Below are 14,305 nucleotides of genomic sequence, written 5' to 3' on the forward strand. Positions count from 1 at the left end.
TTCACTTCAAAAATGTATACGCAGGATTATGACTTGGGGGGAATACACACGCAGATAAGCTCATCCACAAACTAGGTCGCTGTCGTTGATATTTACTGATATACATGTATATGTATATAATATTTACCTCTGCGTTAAAGTAGAATTTCATCGGCACTACATGGTGTAAAAAAATTGATGTTTCATTAATGCATACAATATTCACATTAATATCTAGAAAATAAATAAATCATTTAAATACACCCGTAGGACTATGATTGTTATGTCAGAAATGCTAAGGTACCGCGACCAGGGACGCTCGCCTTTCGAAATGTCACCGTAGCCATTTGGAGAAACCTGATTTATGCGCGAGCCTTTCATGTAATGCTCTGGCTAAAGTTGCAACATCTGTTTTATTGGTTTCCCTTGATATATGGGTAGGTTTAATTCCGATTCATCATAAATCAGTTTTTCAATATAACTAATGGTGCCGGCGTTTCTCTCGCTGCTTTATCGATTGCGTTCTAGTGTCAAGTCGAGATCGGGTTTTTCTTTAGACGTCTTCCGGCTTTCCTTTGAGCTTCAGAGGCGGTCATCTGGAAGCGTTGATTAGTACAGGGTTGTCCCCTTGATATAGTGAATATGAAGCATGACTTGCGGAAATCCTGACCTTGCAAACTGTCCAATATTGTCATGTAAAGCATTCATCGAAAGAAAAATGCCCAGAAATAGTAACAGACATGAGCTGTGTAAGGAGGATCAATAGGAAATGTATTTGAATAGTAATTGGTATTTAATGAGTATTGAGGCAACCATTTCCGCGCAATTCGCACTTTATTACGTAAAAAGTGTAAAGGGTGTACTTTTAATGGGCAATAATATCGGACTTTTGATCAAATTGGCCGTGGCTCGAGTCTCAGCCACTAGACTAACTACATGTCTTTTGTCGAGACATTAGTTTGCATTTGCCACTCTCCACCCAGGTAAACGAGTAATTGGTAGGAAGAAATTCCTCGGATACCTACAGCTCTGCTATAGGGTAAAGAATAGTAGTTTATAGACTCATAATTAAACAATCTCTTGAGATGGATATGAGTGCATTCTTGAAAAAGCCCAAAATCATTCTATCGTGATTCCAATCATGATTCCAATCATATAAGTCACATGTGCAGAACATCTGGTTAACAGCTCCACCCTTTCTGACTTCGTTAATATAGTTCCATGGAAGTATCAAATTCGTATAAGCATTATATCGTAGAACTCTCGATGAATAAAGACGATATCCTTTTTTCAATTACAGAAACTTCTGCCTGGCCCAGACAGTACCAGACGAATATGGCGTCGGCAACGAGGATGGTTTCACCGTGGGCGACCTCGGCTACGACGTAGACCTGAGGAGCGAGATGGACGCCGAGTTGGAGAAGGAGGAACAGGCTCGGGCGAACATCTCGAGGATCCTAAACGAACTCATAGATGGATACGACAGGAACCTGCGACCGAACATACGAGGTAAGTCACTGTGGTAAGACTGTGGATCACATGGTTCGTGGTTCGAGTCCCGTCGCGGCACTAATGTCCTTGGGAAAGGCATTGATCTATATTTGCCGCACTCGACCTAGGTGAGGTAAATGGGTACCTGGCAGGAATTAATTCCTTGAAATGCTAGAGCGCCGTAATGTCAGCAGTGCTGAAGCCGGCGTAATAAATGTGGAACGCCAGGAGCGTCATGTCAGACAGACATGAGTGCTATACAAGAGCCGCTATATTCATTATGGTTATAATTATTATCTTTAGCTTCCCGATTTCGCACACAGGTAATCTGACGATAAGATATTTATAAATATTTATATTATAAAAAGGGTATCAAAGGGTTCTTTTCTAATTACAAGTGCGAGCTCAGCGTTTGATATTCAAGCTCGTCACCCATATACAAGCGCGCGCATACACGACATGCCAACTCAAAACAACTTTCAATTTTCTATTTTTTGTGTATCGGGTACTCACTTATTAACATGAGGACAGATGAGCATGCACTCTTCAACTAAATGGCAGACCCCCCACCCTTCCCCCTCTTCTCCCTTCCCGTCACCTTTTCACTACTTCCATCAACACCTTCACAACCACTTACAATAATCGTTTTAATAGACACAATTCAGAGTACAATCATGCAGTGTGTCTCTCGTAAAACCATGATGTCATAATATTATTGATCGCCGTATGTGCACAGCGGAAGTGTATCGTTATAACGACGTATCCCCGATGATGGTGCGCGATACGGGTAAGCACTCTAAAATCAGAGCCTATGATGTTTCGGCATCCATGTCTCTCCCTGCGCCAATTGGGAATTGGTGGCGGGAAAGTAGACCGTTTGATTCAAAAGCACACTTGGATCTCGATCAGTGAAAGTTACACCGATCCGTCGTTTAGCGCTCGGTGGAGGCTCTCTGCATACCTTAAGCTTTGGGTTTCCAAGTTCGTGTTTCCCGCTTTCCTGCTGGCCCATCTCGAGTGCGTAATCGTATCTAGATAATATTCCCGCTCTTTTGAAGAGAGTGTTTTATTATCCCTCCTTTTCTCGTTTTTTGTTCTCTCTCTCTCTCTCTCTGTCTCTCTCTCTGTCTCTCTCTGTCTCTCTGTCTCCCTCTCCCTGTCTCTATCTCCCCCCCCCCCTCTCTCTCTTTCGCTCTATCTATCTCGATCACTGTTTTTCTTCCTACCCTCTCCAATATATTTTGTATCTTTATTTTTATTTCTCTCACCCTTCTCCAATTTTTTCTTTCTTTCTCGTTCCCCTTCTTATGATCTCTCTGTCTCTCTCCCTCTCTCTATCTTCATCTTGCTATCTCTATCTCTCTCACATTTTCACTCTTGTTTATTTGCCTTTCTCTTGTCTTCTTTTCTTAAATCTCTGCTCTCCCTTTTGTTTCTCCATCCTTATTCTCTATTTCTCTGAGTATATCATATTTTTGTCTCATTTTATCCCTCTCTCCCTCTCTCTCGTTTTCTCGCTCTCTTTTTCTCTCTCCCCCTTCCGATTTCCCTTCCTCCCTACATTACCTCTTTACCTCTTTCTCCCCCACCCCGCCCCCCTCTCTCTCTCTCTCTCTCTCTCTCTCTCTCTCTCTCTCTCTCTTTCCCCTTTTCTTCCTCCTCTTCCTCATTCCGTCAATCTGATCATCGTCGCACATACAATCACAAACAGAGTGACAGAGTGTATCTTTCAAGAAGGCGCATAATGGTATATACATTGACCCCCTTTTTTCTAGTGCAAGTGGCAACGATGTTTTTAATGCACGTGCTGTTTTTCTTTAGGTGTCGGTGGCAAGAAATTTGCAAATTGCAACACTGCAGTCGTTTGCGCTGCATGTAACAAAAGTCGAAGCGCCTCCAACCTGGATTAGCTGGTTTCCATGGATAAAGAGCTTTTTTGGTGACTTTAGGGTACCTACAAAGAACAAACAAACAAAAATATTTGTGTATGTTTTATAGGTACAAAGATAATATGACAATTAAGTATTATTAGTCTAAACCAAACAACTTTATTTCTTTACTAGTCGACAGCATCACACACCAAAAGCTTCGCACTATTTATCCATAGCTTACGGGGCGATCCGGAAAGTACTTCTCGAAATTAGTCAGAAATCCGGTAAAACAGATTTAGTCAATTTGGTAATTTGAATCTCACAGGATTTAGAATCATCAGTCCAATTTCATTCACTTTAGACTGCTGGGCTCTCTGACTCTGGATAATAGCGAGGAATTTTGTTTTCTAACCTAATCGCGTGACAAGCTCTTTTATTGATTTCATTAACTCGTTTCGGCATTTCCATGTTTTTATTCAAAACAAGATGAATTCATATTAGAGTCCCATATGAGTAAAGTTGCATGCAACCATTTTACAGACGGCAAAGATGGGTCCGTGGGAGACATGGATAATATGGCATAATCGGTGCAGTGGCGCATTGTTAGACAAGGCATTAAATGGGGGCGTTGGGGTCATGTGGGAAGGGGGGGGTCACCGTTTTTACGTGACGGATGAAATGAGAACATACAAGGCAATGGTGGACGGGGAGGGGGGGGTGTTTAGAGGGTCCTGTCGTTTCTTTGCTCTTTTCTCTTATCGCTTTACGATTGAAGGGGCACATGTTCCATGTCACCTCCCCATACAGATCTGTCCCCATACCTACACCACTAAATCTGTGGCTGAACAGGGGCAAAGAATAAACTTGGCAATAATCACATTTTAATTACACAATACAGCAGCATTTCTCACGGTTACCCGAAGACCCTGCCCCCGATCTTCCAACCCAGTGCCCAAGCAAAGCCCGGGTTATTTACCTTGGATATAAGAACCACATATTGGGTAGCAGGGACATCGATCCCCTATTGTTTTCGTTCATGCAACTGGCCCTCCCTGTCTCGAGCATCTAATATTTTGTCAGTTAGCCTCAATGAACCAAAGTTAAAGAATTATTGATTGCCGTTCCAATTTGGAAATGTAGGGTACGGTATAAGAGCCCCGGGGCGTATACTGTGAAGTATAATTTCGCCAGCAGCGCCTCCGAATTGGAAATGTATCATTATAGGAGAAGCAGGTTATGATTGTCGCCTTGAATACTGTGTGCATTCATCACGTAATAGCCTAGTCATGGCGTGTCTAGTCACGGTGTTGTATTTTAATGGGACTGTGGGGCAAAATTTTCATACAGAATTGGCAAAATGATAAAAGATAAGAGGGTAGAATAGTAATTTTACCTTTCGGATAGGGACATAAACATGATAAAAAGCAGGTTATTCTCCTTATTTACTAGATAGCCGACGATTATCATTGAGGGGGGGGGGGGATCAAACGCCACACACTTCTCTTTAGCGACGCCACTGAGTGTACTGTCCTCGTTGCTGAACACCCGTCAACGCATGCAGCAGAGTCCTTGCATGTCAAAATAATAATGGAGAAAATACATTAAGAGCTGCAAACATTACCCGATAAACATCTTGTATACCCTCTTAAGGACAAGACATTAATAACATGGTATATGTACATAATATCACCGAGGTACTTTTTTGTAGAGTACAATGAGTTTCACATTAGGACAACATGTTTACAGGAGTATTGTACTTTAAACACCACAGAAATGATAGTGCGGTCGAATTATCCAGAACTATTAACGAAGTTTGCAACACAGTTATCCCGGTTATGACGGCTGTGCAAAAACACATAGAAGCAATTGTTTGCACAGGTTATATTTCAATAATTTTGTTTGTTCTGGTCGGTTTCCCTTTGTTTCCGATACTTGGATTTCATTTGTATAATTTAAATATCTTAATATTTCATGCAGTGCAGCTCACGTAGCAAGTGTAGAACGGGGTAGAAAAATACCTGAAATATTTTTGCATAGCCAGATTAAGCATCTTTGAAATAGAGGTATTCAATAATCCAATTTCGGATCTTCTATCAAACACATTAACACTGTAGAATAACAGATTAATCCAATTTTTTAATTATCATCATCCCAAATTGTTGCTTGCTAGCATTCGCCTTTTTCCCAGAAATTGATTTCCGGATACAAAATTGATGCAGTATCTGTTGGATTATCCACATCTAGTTCAAGCATTCAAGAAGAGCTTAAAACGTGTCCCGGGACATCGCATGTTTGATTAAATTATATGTTCTATTTATATTTCCTTTGTTGCGTGGTGAAGAATGGACGCGAATACATGTCGTCATGTCATATTTGCACAACATATTTCCCGCAGGCATTCTCCGTGATGGATAAGACAGAGACAATTGTATGCTTTTAATCAAGTTAAAAGCACTTTTAGGAGACACGAAGAGATGCCTGGGTGAGAGAAAGGAACGGGGTAAAATTTCAATCTGCCTGTCTGTCTCTCTCCCTCTCTCTCTTCCTCTCTCTCTCTCTGTCTCTCTTTCTCGATTTCTCTCACCCCCCCCTCTCTCTCTCTCTCTCTTACTCACTCTCCCCGAAGGACACATAATGCTTGTGAGATCAAAACACATCACTTACATTATTCTTAGTCGGTGAATACATTATACGATGATACTGCGGAGGAATGCCCTGCAAAGGACTGAAAAGAGAGCTGGGAAAGGAAGAAAGGTTATTTAAAAAATTGACAGACAGGCAGGCTGGCTATGACAGAGTGATAGAAGAGATATAGAATATGGAACTTAGACAACGTTAGACAGTAGATCCATAGCCAGTGGTGTGGCGACAAATAGATAGACAAATAGAGAGATAATAGAAATATAGATACATAGAGAGAGAGAGAGAGATGTAGACAGACAGGCAGAGACAGACATACATAATTATCAAGACAGACAAAAATGCACACACAGAGAGACAGACAAACAGAAAGAGAGAGAGGGAGACAGAGAGAGACATAAAGACATAGAGAGAGACAGAGACAGAGACAGACACACAGAGAGAAACAGAAACAGAAAGGGGGTACTAGAGGGTGGAAGGGGAAAACACGTACCTAGAAACAAAGCGAGAAAGTGGGAAACAAATCCTGTAGCTCCGAAAGCACCTCATCATGTCCAATTGTCTTTTTTTTAAATCTCATTTTATACATGCGTCAATAACTGTGGACATTAAGATGCACATTAAGTCATGTTGAGTGATCTTTCGAAGAGATTTAAAGAGATGATGGCTTTAAAAACATGGGAGAGAGAGAAGATGACGAGAGGTGAGAAGAAAGATGGATCTTCGATCGCTGTCTTTTGAGAGGCAAATTGCAGTGCAAACAAGCGTCTATTTAATCAGCCTACGGTCGTCAGAAAACGTCGTTCTTTTCTGGTGAGGACCGGAAGCGGTACACACCACCTGACACACACTCATGCAGAGGAGTACAAATAGTCGGGGACATGCCTTTAGACTGCTGCCCTTAACTTTTAAACCGCGAGAGGTCAGCTGCGAAAGGCTTGTACGTCGACACATGCCCCAACGGCGACAATTACCCGCAGTCACAAAAAAAAGTCACCTCCTGTACTATAACCAGATACTTAATTTCATCACTGGTTCAAAAAATTATTCCTAACCCTAACCACAAACCCTCAACGTAGTCTAAAAACCAAATCACAACTATAAACCTAGCCCCATGACGTAATAAAGTCTAGAATGAATGTCGCCCGAGCAATATGTCGGAGCACAAAGCTAAAGATTAGTAACCAAGATTTAATCGTGTAGTGCACAGCAATATTTGACACAAAGAAGAGACTAAGAGACTGTCATCTGAAATTTGTCCAAAACTGAAGGCATAAACACCTACACGTAACATCAGAACAATGTTTAACCCAAAGATTATAATTATGGAGTATTTACTCAGAAACGCATATCTATTTTTTACGTAGTAAGGACGACTGAGGACTCGGTAAAGCTTCTCTTTTTAAACAGGAAATATGTTAAACTTGTGCAATTCGACATTTGTTTCCTTTTTGTCAATGTATGTTAGAGCAGACAACGCCTTTAAACAGAATGATTGAATACATTTAGATAAGGCAATCAGCAGATTAGTGTAAAACGATGCCTTTCTCCCTACGCTGTCCCTCGTTCATCTCTCTATATCAGTGTCCTCATTTTTAGGGGACATGATCGAAACCCGATAATGGAAGCTGTTTGCGTTTTCACTTGAAATTATAAATAAAACATATCAATTCAAATCATGAATAAAGTTCAGGGTAAGCTCACGGGAGTCGTGTTGCTAATACAGAGTGAAGGAATGTTGTTAAAGATAAAGACCAGTTATGGTCATGCGATTACATTGTGAAAGAAACGTTGTGAAATCGATCAGTAAAGGTTGACCATCTAGCAAATAAGTATTGGTGTGTACTGCAAGGTTCTGGAATCAGCAAAATGATAAGAAATTTGGCCCTGTCTTCGTAAAGTTACAAGCACTGTACACAGAAAGATGTATATGGGACTACGCACACGTGCGCGACACGTGCGTTATATCTCTCACACACCAACAGATAAACTAATTTACGAAATATATCAATTAGTAGGCGTTGTCCCGGCAAAATTGTTATCATCATGTATTAGTAAAAACATATTCTTTCACATGATTGGTAATAAGAGCTTCCATTTCATTTTTTGAAATTGGGGCGTTTCCAATACTGGTCTTTACCTTTAAGCTTCAACATTCTGACTTGATTACTTCACCGACCTGGATATTCTGTTAACAGTGTCATCCTGAAGTCAGACGCCACCATTTTACATTTCCCGTCTTCCCATTATCTTAATAAGATATGAACCTAGTAAAAAAGAAAGTTTATTCGTAGAGACCAAGCAAAATGCAAAGTCATGCTCAAGCAAAAATTATTCCACAGAAAATGTTCCTAAGCTTACATAATTCTAGACTTCTACCCTGAGCCAAACACTATACCTAACTCTAACCCTAAAGCTAAGCGAAAACCCAATCGGAACTCAATCCTAAGTCTCTTATCTTTGATGATATAAAGCTCGTAACAATTGATGTGGACGCACACTTAAGGCATCCGTAGATAATATCGGGATTAATGTTTTGTTTTTGTTTTTTGTGTTTTTTGTTAACAGAGTTTCATGAAAAAAGGTAATTTCGGCGTGAACCGAGTAGGCCCATAATGCGCTTACTACGAATCATCGGGTCATCGAGTAAGGTCGGGTCGGGTGGTCGCGTTACCAGACCTTTTGTTACAACATCAGCAATTCACAAAATGTCGGGGTTAATTTTGTAAAATAAACCCCTCTCATCTATTAATGGACTGGTCCAATTAACCCAATACTTTTGTGAAAACTCTACGGCAAATCTACGAAAGGTCGCGTGACCTCCCTATTGGCTTTGGTTAAACCTGGATAAGATCAGAACAAAGCTTCTTCTATTTCCCGCACCGACCTGGCATGAGCGATGACATTGTCATTACATAAGGCGAGGCATACTGTGTTTTGAATATCCTACCTGTTCGGCTGGAACGCTCGAGCATCCATCAACCCGTAAATGACAACATATTGGTAAAATATTGATTAATATGCTATTCGTGCTAAAAAAAAAAATGTGCGAGCATGTAGGGACCAGTTTGATCGGGATGAGAAACGAGTTAAACACCACTGTCTGAACACCCGCTGCGATTCATTTGGCTTTATCAAATATCTTTATCCTCATGTTTCGTTTCTATAATGGCCCGAGAAGAGGAGAAATATGCAATTTTTACCCCCCCCCCCTTCCACTCCTCTTTTCTTTCTCGCTCTCCCTTTCTCTCTCTCTCTCTCTCACTCTCTCTCCTTCTCTCTCTCTCTCTTCATAATGTTTGTCTAAAAATATTGCTGTGTCTTTAGTACTTTCCCTTTTGTCTCCTTATTCTATCTCTCACTCTATTGTGTCCATAATATTCCTCATTCTCTCACTCATATTTGGTTCTATCATTCTCTTTCCGTCTTTCATTTGCTCGTTCTCTCTCGTTCTCTCTCGTTCTCTCTCTCTCTCTCTCTCTCTTTATTTCTTTCTCTGTGTGTGTGTGTGTGTGTGTGTGTGTGTGTGTGTCTCTCTCTCCTCTTTCCTTCTCTTTATTTCTTCCTCTCTCTCTCTCTCTCTCTCTCTCACTCTCTGATGCTCGCCGGGACATGTGATGTTATTGATCATGCAAACCTGAGGGATCGTGCGTCGCTTTGGAAATGGATATCTCTCTCCATCTTTCTCCCACTTCCTCATCCCCTCAGCCATTGTTGAATTTGTAAATATCACTAATGTGATTGTTTGCTTTTTGTGTAAAGTGGTGATGTTATGAGAATTAAAACATTCGGCTGACAGCAGAGAGGGGGTTTCGGGAGAGAGAGAGAGAGAGGGAGAGAGAGAGAGAGAGAGATAGAGAGAGGGAGAGGAAATCGAGACGGCTTCGTTTAGTATAATAATACAGACGATTGGTGTCTAGAGAGAATGGTTTTGGCGCCGTTTTGCCTTTATAGAAAGCCCATGAATACCCCGCATGATTGCCGCGTTGAAGTGTTATTTAAATGAATGTTTGTGACCGCCATCTTATCACACTGATGCATGTATCTCATGTTAACACTCCATTTAATACAAAAATCTGACTTCCAAATTATCACCGAATTCCGGTGCATGAGACATTTTCTTGCAATCGTTACATGCTTCAGGTCTCCTAATCGGTAAGGACCTTTATTTTGTAGCAAACTTGTTCAACAGTAGTAGCCGCAGGGAGTTTTTAGGGAATGTATATTTTATAAATTATATAAGGAAACCTTGTTATCATTATATAAAACTGGTTATCATGGTCATCATAATGAGCCTTCAAACCGTCAATTTGACTTTTCAACAACAAAATATATATATATATTTTTGTAAAACTTTACCTCTATACTTGTATCAGTGCGACCTCCGGGAAAAGGGGAAACTTGGATCATCCCAACTGAAAAGAAATAAAAATAAGCCGACACCCCTCCAATCAAAAAATAATAATCCCACGACACCCCTGCCTACGCCACACATTTTAGTCCTAATGGTACATCACTTATTGATTGAACGCTATTGGTAGAACACATTACTTTCTTATCAACATCCATACCAGTTTGCATATTCTAGCATGATGAGAGGGATGTCAAATCTCCCCCCCCCCAAACCCCTCATCAAAATGGTCCCCAAAACGCCACCTACAGTCGTAACGCGTTCCATCTATAGTTCTCTCGGTACATCGTTTTTTTATTCAACACAAGTGACGGAACACAAATCTGTTGTATCATTCGCACAAGTATTAAATGTAAGGGGGCTGCCAACGCAACGCCCCTCCCCCTCCCCCTCCCCTTAACAAATTTTCCCTATATGCGCTCCACATTCTCGACCTAATGGTACATCACTTTCTGATTGAACACAATTGACGGAACACGAAGCTGTCCGTATTTACTTTCACACTGTTTAACGGCTCATCCGGCTATTCTGCGGATTAAGTGAGATCCCGGATGGCAATTCCGTACAATTTGTATCCAACACTTCGGGTAAAGTGGATGTGACAGCTTTATCTTAGATAAAATGGGCACGCAGATCTATGTCAATGACGCTCCTGACTCATGAAATTAGATTGGGTATTAAATGACGAGAAAAGGGATGGCTGGGGCTAGACTATGCCCCCTCCAATACTGTATCCCCTTCTATCTCTCTCGCCTACCTCACCCCTCTTTATCTCTCTCTCTTTCTGTTTTTCTCTCTCCCCCTCTATTTCTCATTGTCTACCTCTCTCCCTTTTCACCAGAACATATTGTTGCGAAGGGGTTATTTAATTAGTTTCCAATATATTTCTTTTTATTAGCATGATTAATATCTAAAATATTCGTAGTGTTTTACGTTGTATTTTTAAAATCTTTATTTCGTATCTCTATATCTTAAAAATTTTACAATTCACTATACCGTGGTTATTTTCAATTAGTAGGAAAATGTTTTGTTGCTACAAATATTATTTTCTTGTAAGAGACGACGTCTATCGTTTCTGTATAGCAATGAACACTCTCGCTCCCTTCCCACAACTTGCGACATTACGCATACGTACGCCCCCCGGTGTTCCCATTTACGAGAAAACGGAGCATTGATATGCGTTCCTCATTTCATCACCTCTTTAAAAACCGGATACCGAATCGAAACTGGGTTAGTATCGCTTGAAATTATAGCTAGCTATTGATGAAACAGACGAGGCTTACATTGGTGTAGAATAACGCATGATCGCAAGCTCAATATATGGTAAGTGTATATAAAAAGGTTTTGGGATTTTGTTCCTTCCACGAAAATGTTTCAGAAGCTGATCACAAGCATTAAGAGGATCAAGAAGTTTTCACTTTAAAAAAAAAGGGAAAACAATGACATGAAAATAAGAATTGCAAATTCTTTTCTCAGTTTTTCCAAAAGGAGAAAGAGAATGAGTCGATCCATGCGTTGAGCCCCAGCAGGTGTTGATTTCTTCGCTATACAAGAAACCATCATTACCATCATCATTATCACCATCATCATCATCATCATCATCGTCACCATCATCATCATCATCATCATCATCATCGTCATTATCATCGTCATCATCATTGTTAACATCATCATCATCATCATCATCATCATCATCATAACCATCATCATCATCAACAACATCATCATCGTCATTGTCACCATCATCATCATCATCACCACCATCATCATCATCATCACCACCATCATCATCATCATCACCACCATCTTTATCATCATCATCGTCAATGTCACCATCATTAACATAAGCAGCCTAATCATTTTCATTATCACCACAATCATCATAATCATAAGCAACATTAGTCGAGTGCGGATAATATTTTAAATGGTTCTTTAAATAAAACTCCTATGACAATATTGAGATGATCAAGCCTATAGTGGGTACGTGAATTGTAACATAGGGGTCAGTTTAAACCAAAGGTTAATATCTAATTTACATGGTCTAGTGATCCGTACCCCATTTTGTCGTCGCTTTATTGCTTGAAGTCTTAGGAGGACAATTTTTTCATACTGCACTAAAGTGACTGTAGTCCCTTCCCCCGAAGTAGGTTAATATAACATTGGTCTGACACAAATTACACGTATCTTTATGCATGAACTACTTATTTAATGTCTTCCCCTACATGTATTTTGATAAATTATGTAAGTTTCACCATGGCGCATTTGTCGCTAGAGCACGTCATATCGTCCGTTTGGAGCCAGAATGGGTATTAACTCATTTCAATACTCTGACACAGAGGTAATGCCCTTCTGGCTCTGAACATGATGATATGTCATACTATGTTCAAAATACATTTTTTCCTTGCATGTGATATACTGTAAAGCCAGATACTTCAGCATCGTACTTACTTGATTTGTGAATATGCACGAGTCTTTCCATCCGACCCCCCCCCCCACTCTCTCTCTCTCTCTCTCTCTCTCTCTCTCTCTCTTTCTCTCTTCCTCTCTTTCTTCTTCTTCTTCTTCTTCTTCTTCTTCTCCTCCTTCTTTTTCTTCTTCTTTTTCTTCGTTTCTTCTTCTTTTCTTCTTTTTCTTTTTTTCCTTCTTCTTTGCTTTTGTTATTCCTCTTTATTCTTGATTGTTTCTAAGTATTTGTCTTTCCCCTCCTTACCCCTCTCCCTCTTTCTCTCTCTCTCTCTCTCTATCCTCTCTCTCTCTCTCTCTCTCTCTCTCTTCCCCTCTCTTTCTTCCACTTTCTCAATTTGTATCGCTGAAAAATAAGACGGGCTACGAGATCGGCCTTGTTGCCTTTCCTCATGTCATACGCCACTGCCGCCCCAACCCCCTCCCCCATCCCCTTAAAAAAAAGAACGAAAGCATAATACAGGATAGGCGGTCGGGATAATATCGGAAATGAATGAAAAACATGAGCTCACGAAGCACCTGCCCAACTAGATCATTCCACAGTCACATCTATTTGTTTGAAACTACAGAGAAAGGGAAAAGGAAAACCGAGAGGGTATAACAAAATAAAATGAGAAGGAGAGGAGGGGACGGTGGTAGGCAATGCAGCCCTCCCGGTGTTAACAGAGCTCGGTCCTTGACTTCAGGCTTAAAGGCAGTGTCAACTACGACCGGATAAGAAGAAAAAAAGATGGCCGCCAAAATATAAGCTTAACCGCCAGCAATAATGAATCAGATCTCCAATTAGTTTATTTTGATACACAATGTTGAGAAAGCAATAACCTTTGCATTCAGTGACGATTGCAGACCGCTTTATAAACAGGCTCATTTCAAAATGGTATTGGAAACTGTAATAAATGTCTTACTAAATGGATGTGAGTTGCCGTCAAATGAAAGAAAAACCATATACATTGCAAGCCGAACAGTATCAACCTATCAACAGCTGCAAGATCTGCTTCAGACAGAAGAAATATTAACGCGAAATTAACCAGTCAAATTCTCCTCTAAATAATAAAACTGGAAGATAATGTCGGTCATTCTTGTTTTGATACCAAGCATGCATCTGCTAGATGAACGTTAACAAAAATTCAATCAAAGAGATCCAAGAAAATCAGGATACAGCTTAAAGGCCATGTACATTTATGGTAACACGCGTTCGGTAATGAGGGAATAATTATGTAATCATTCCTTGAATATTTCTGCAACCATTGGCCGCGGGGTAAAAATGTAAATGTACGAAGCTCTGAAGGACATTATTTCCTTTATGACGTCATCCAGACACTATTGAAGGGTAGCCTCTGTCACCGGGAGGGGGCTGTACACGTAGACAAGACAGTTTTAAATATAACTACACTAGGAAGAATTTTAAGAACGGCAAGAGGATGAGAGATATCAAAAGATGAGTATAAGA

At 40.4% G+C, this 14,305-nt stretch overlaps 1 protein-coding gene across 1 annotated transcript in view; it reads left to right on the plus strand.

The window, feature by feature from the left end:
• Positions 1-915: 915 nt before the first annotated feature.
• LOC100891919 (gamma-aminobutyric acid receptor subunit alpha-2) overlaps positions 916-14,305 on the plus strand; it is a 33,706-nt gene continuing 20,316 nt past the window's right edge. The window contains exons 1-2 of the mRNA XM_030980180.1: positions 916-962; positions 1,280-1,488. Coding sequence (XP_030836040.1) covers positions 916-962; positions 1,280-1,488 — 256 coding nt within the window. The remainder of the gene's footprint in view (positions 963-1,279; positions 1,489-14,305) is intronic.

This window comes from Strongylocentrotus purpuratus, unplaced genomic scaffold, assembly GCF_000002235.5.
Source record: "Strongylocentrotus purpuratus isolate Spur 01 unplaced genomic scaffold, Spur_5.0 spur5_scaffold_11, whole genome shotgun sequence".
Taxonomy (NCBI): domain Eukaryota; kingdom Metazoa; phylum Echinodermata; class Echinoidea; order Camarodonta; family Strongylocentrotidae; genus Strongylocentrotus; species Strongylocentrotus purpuratus.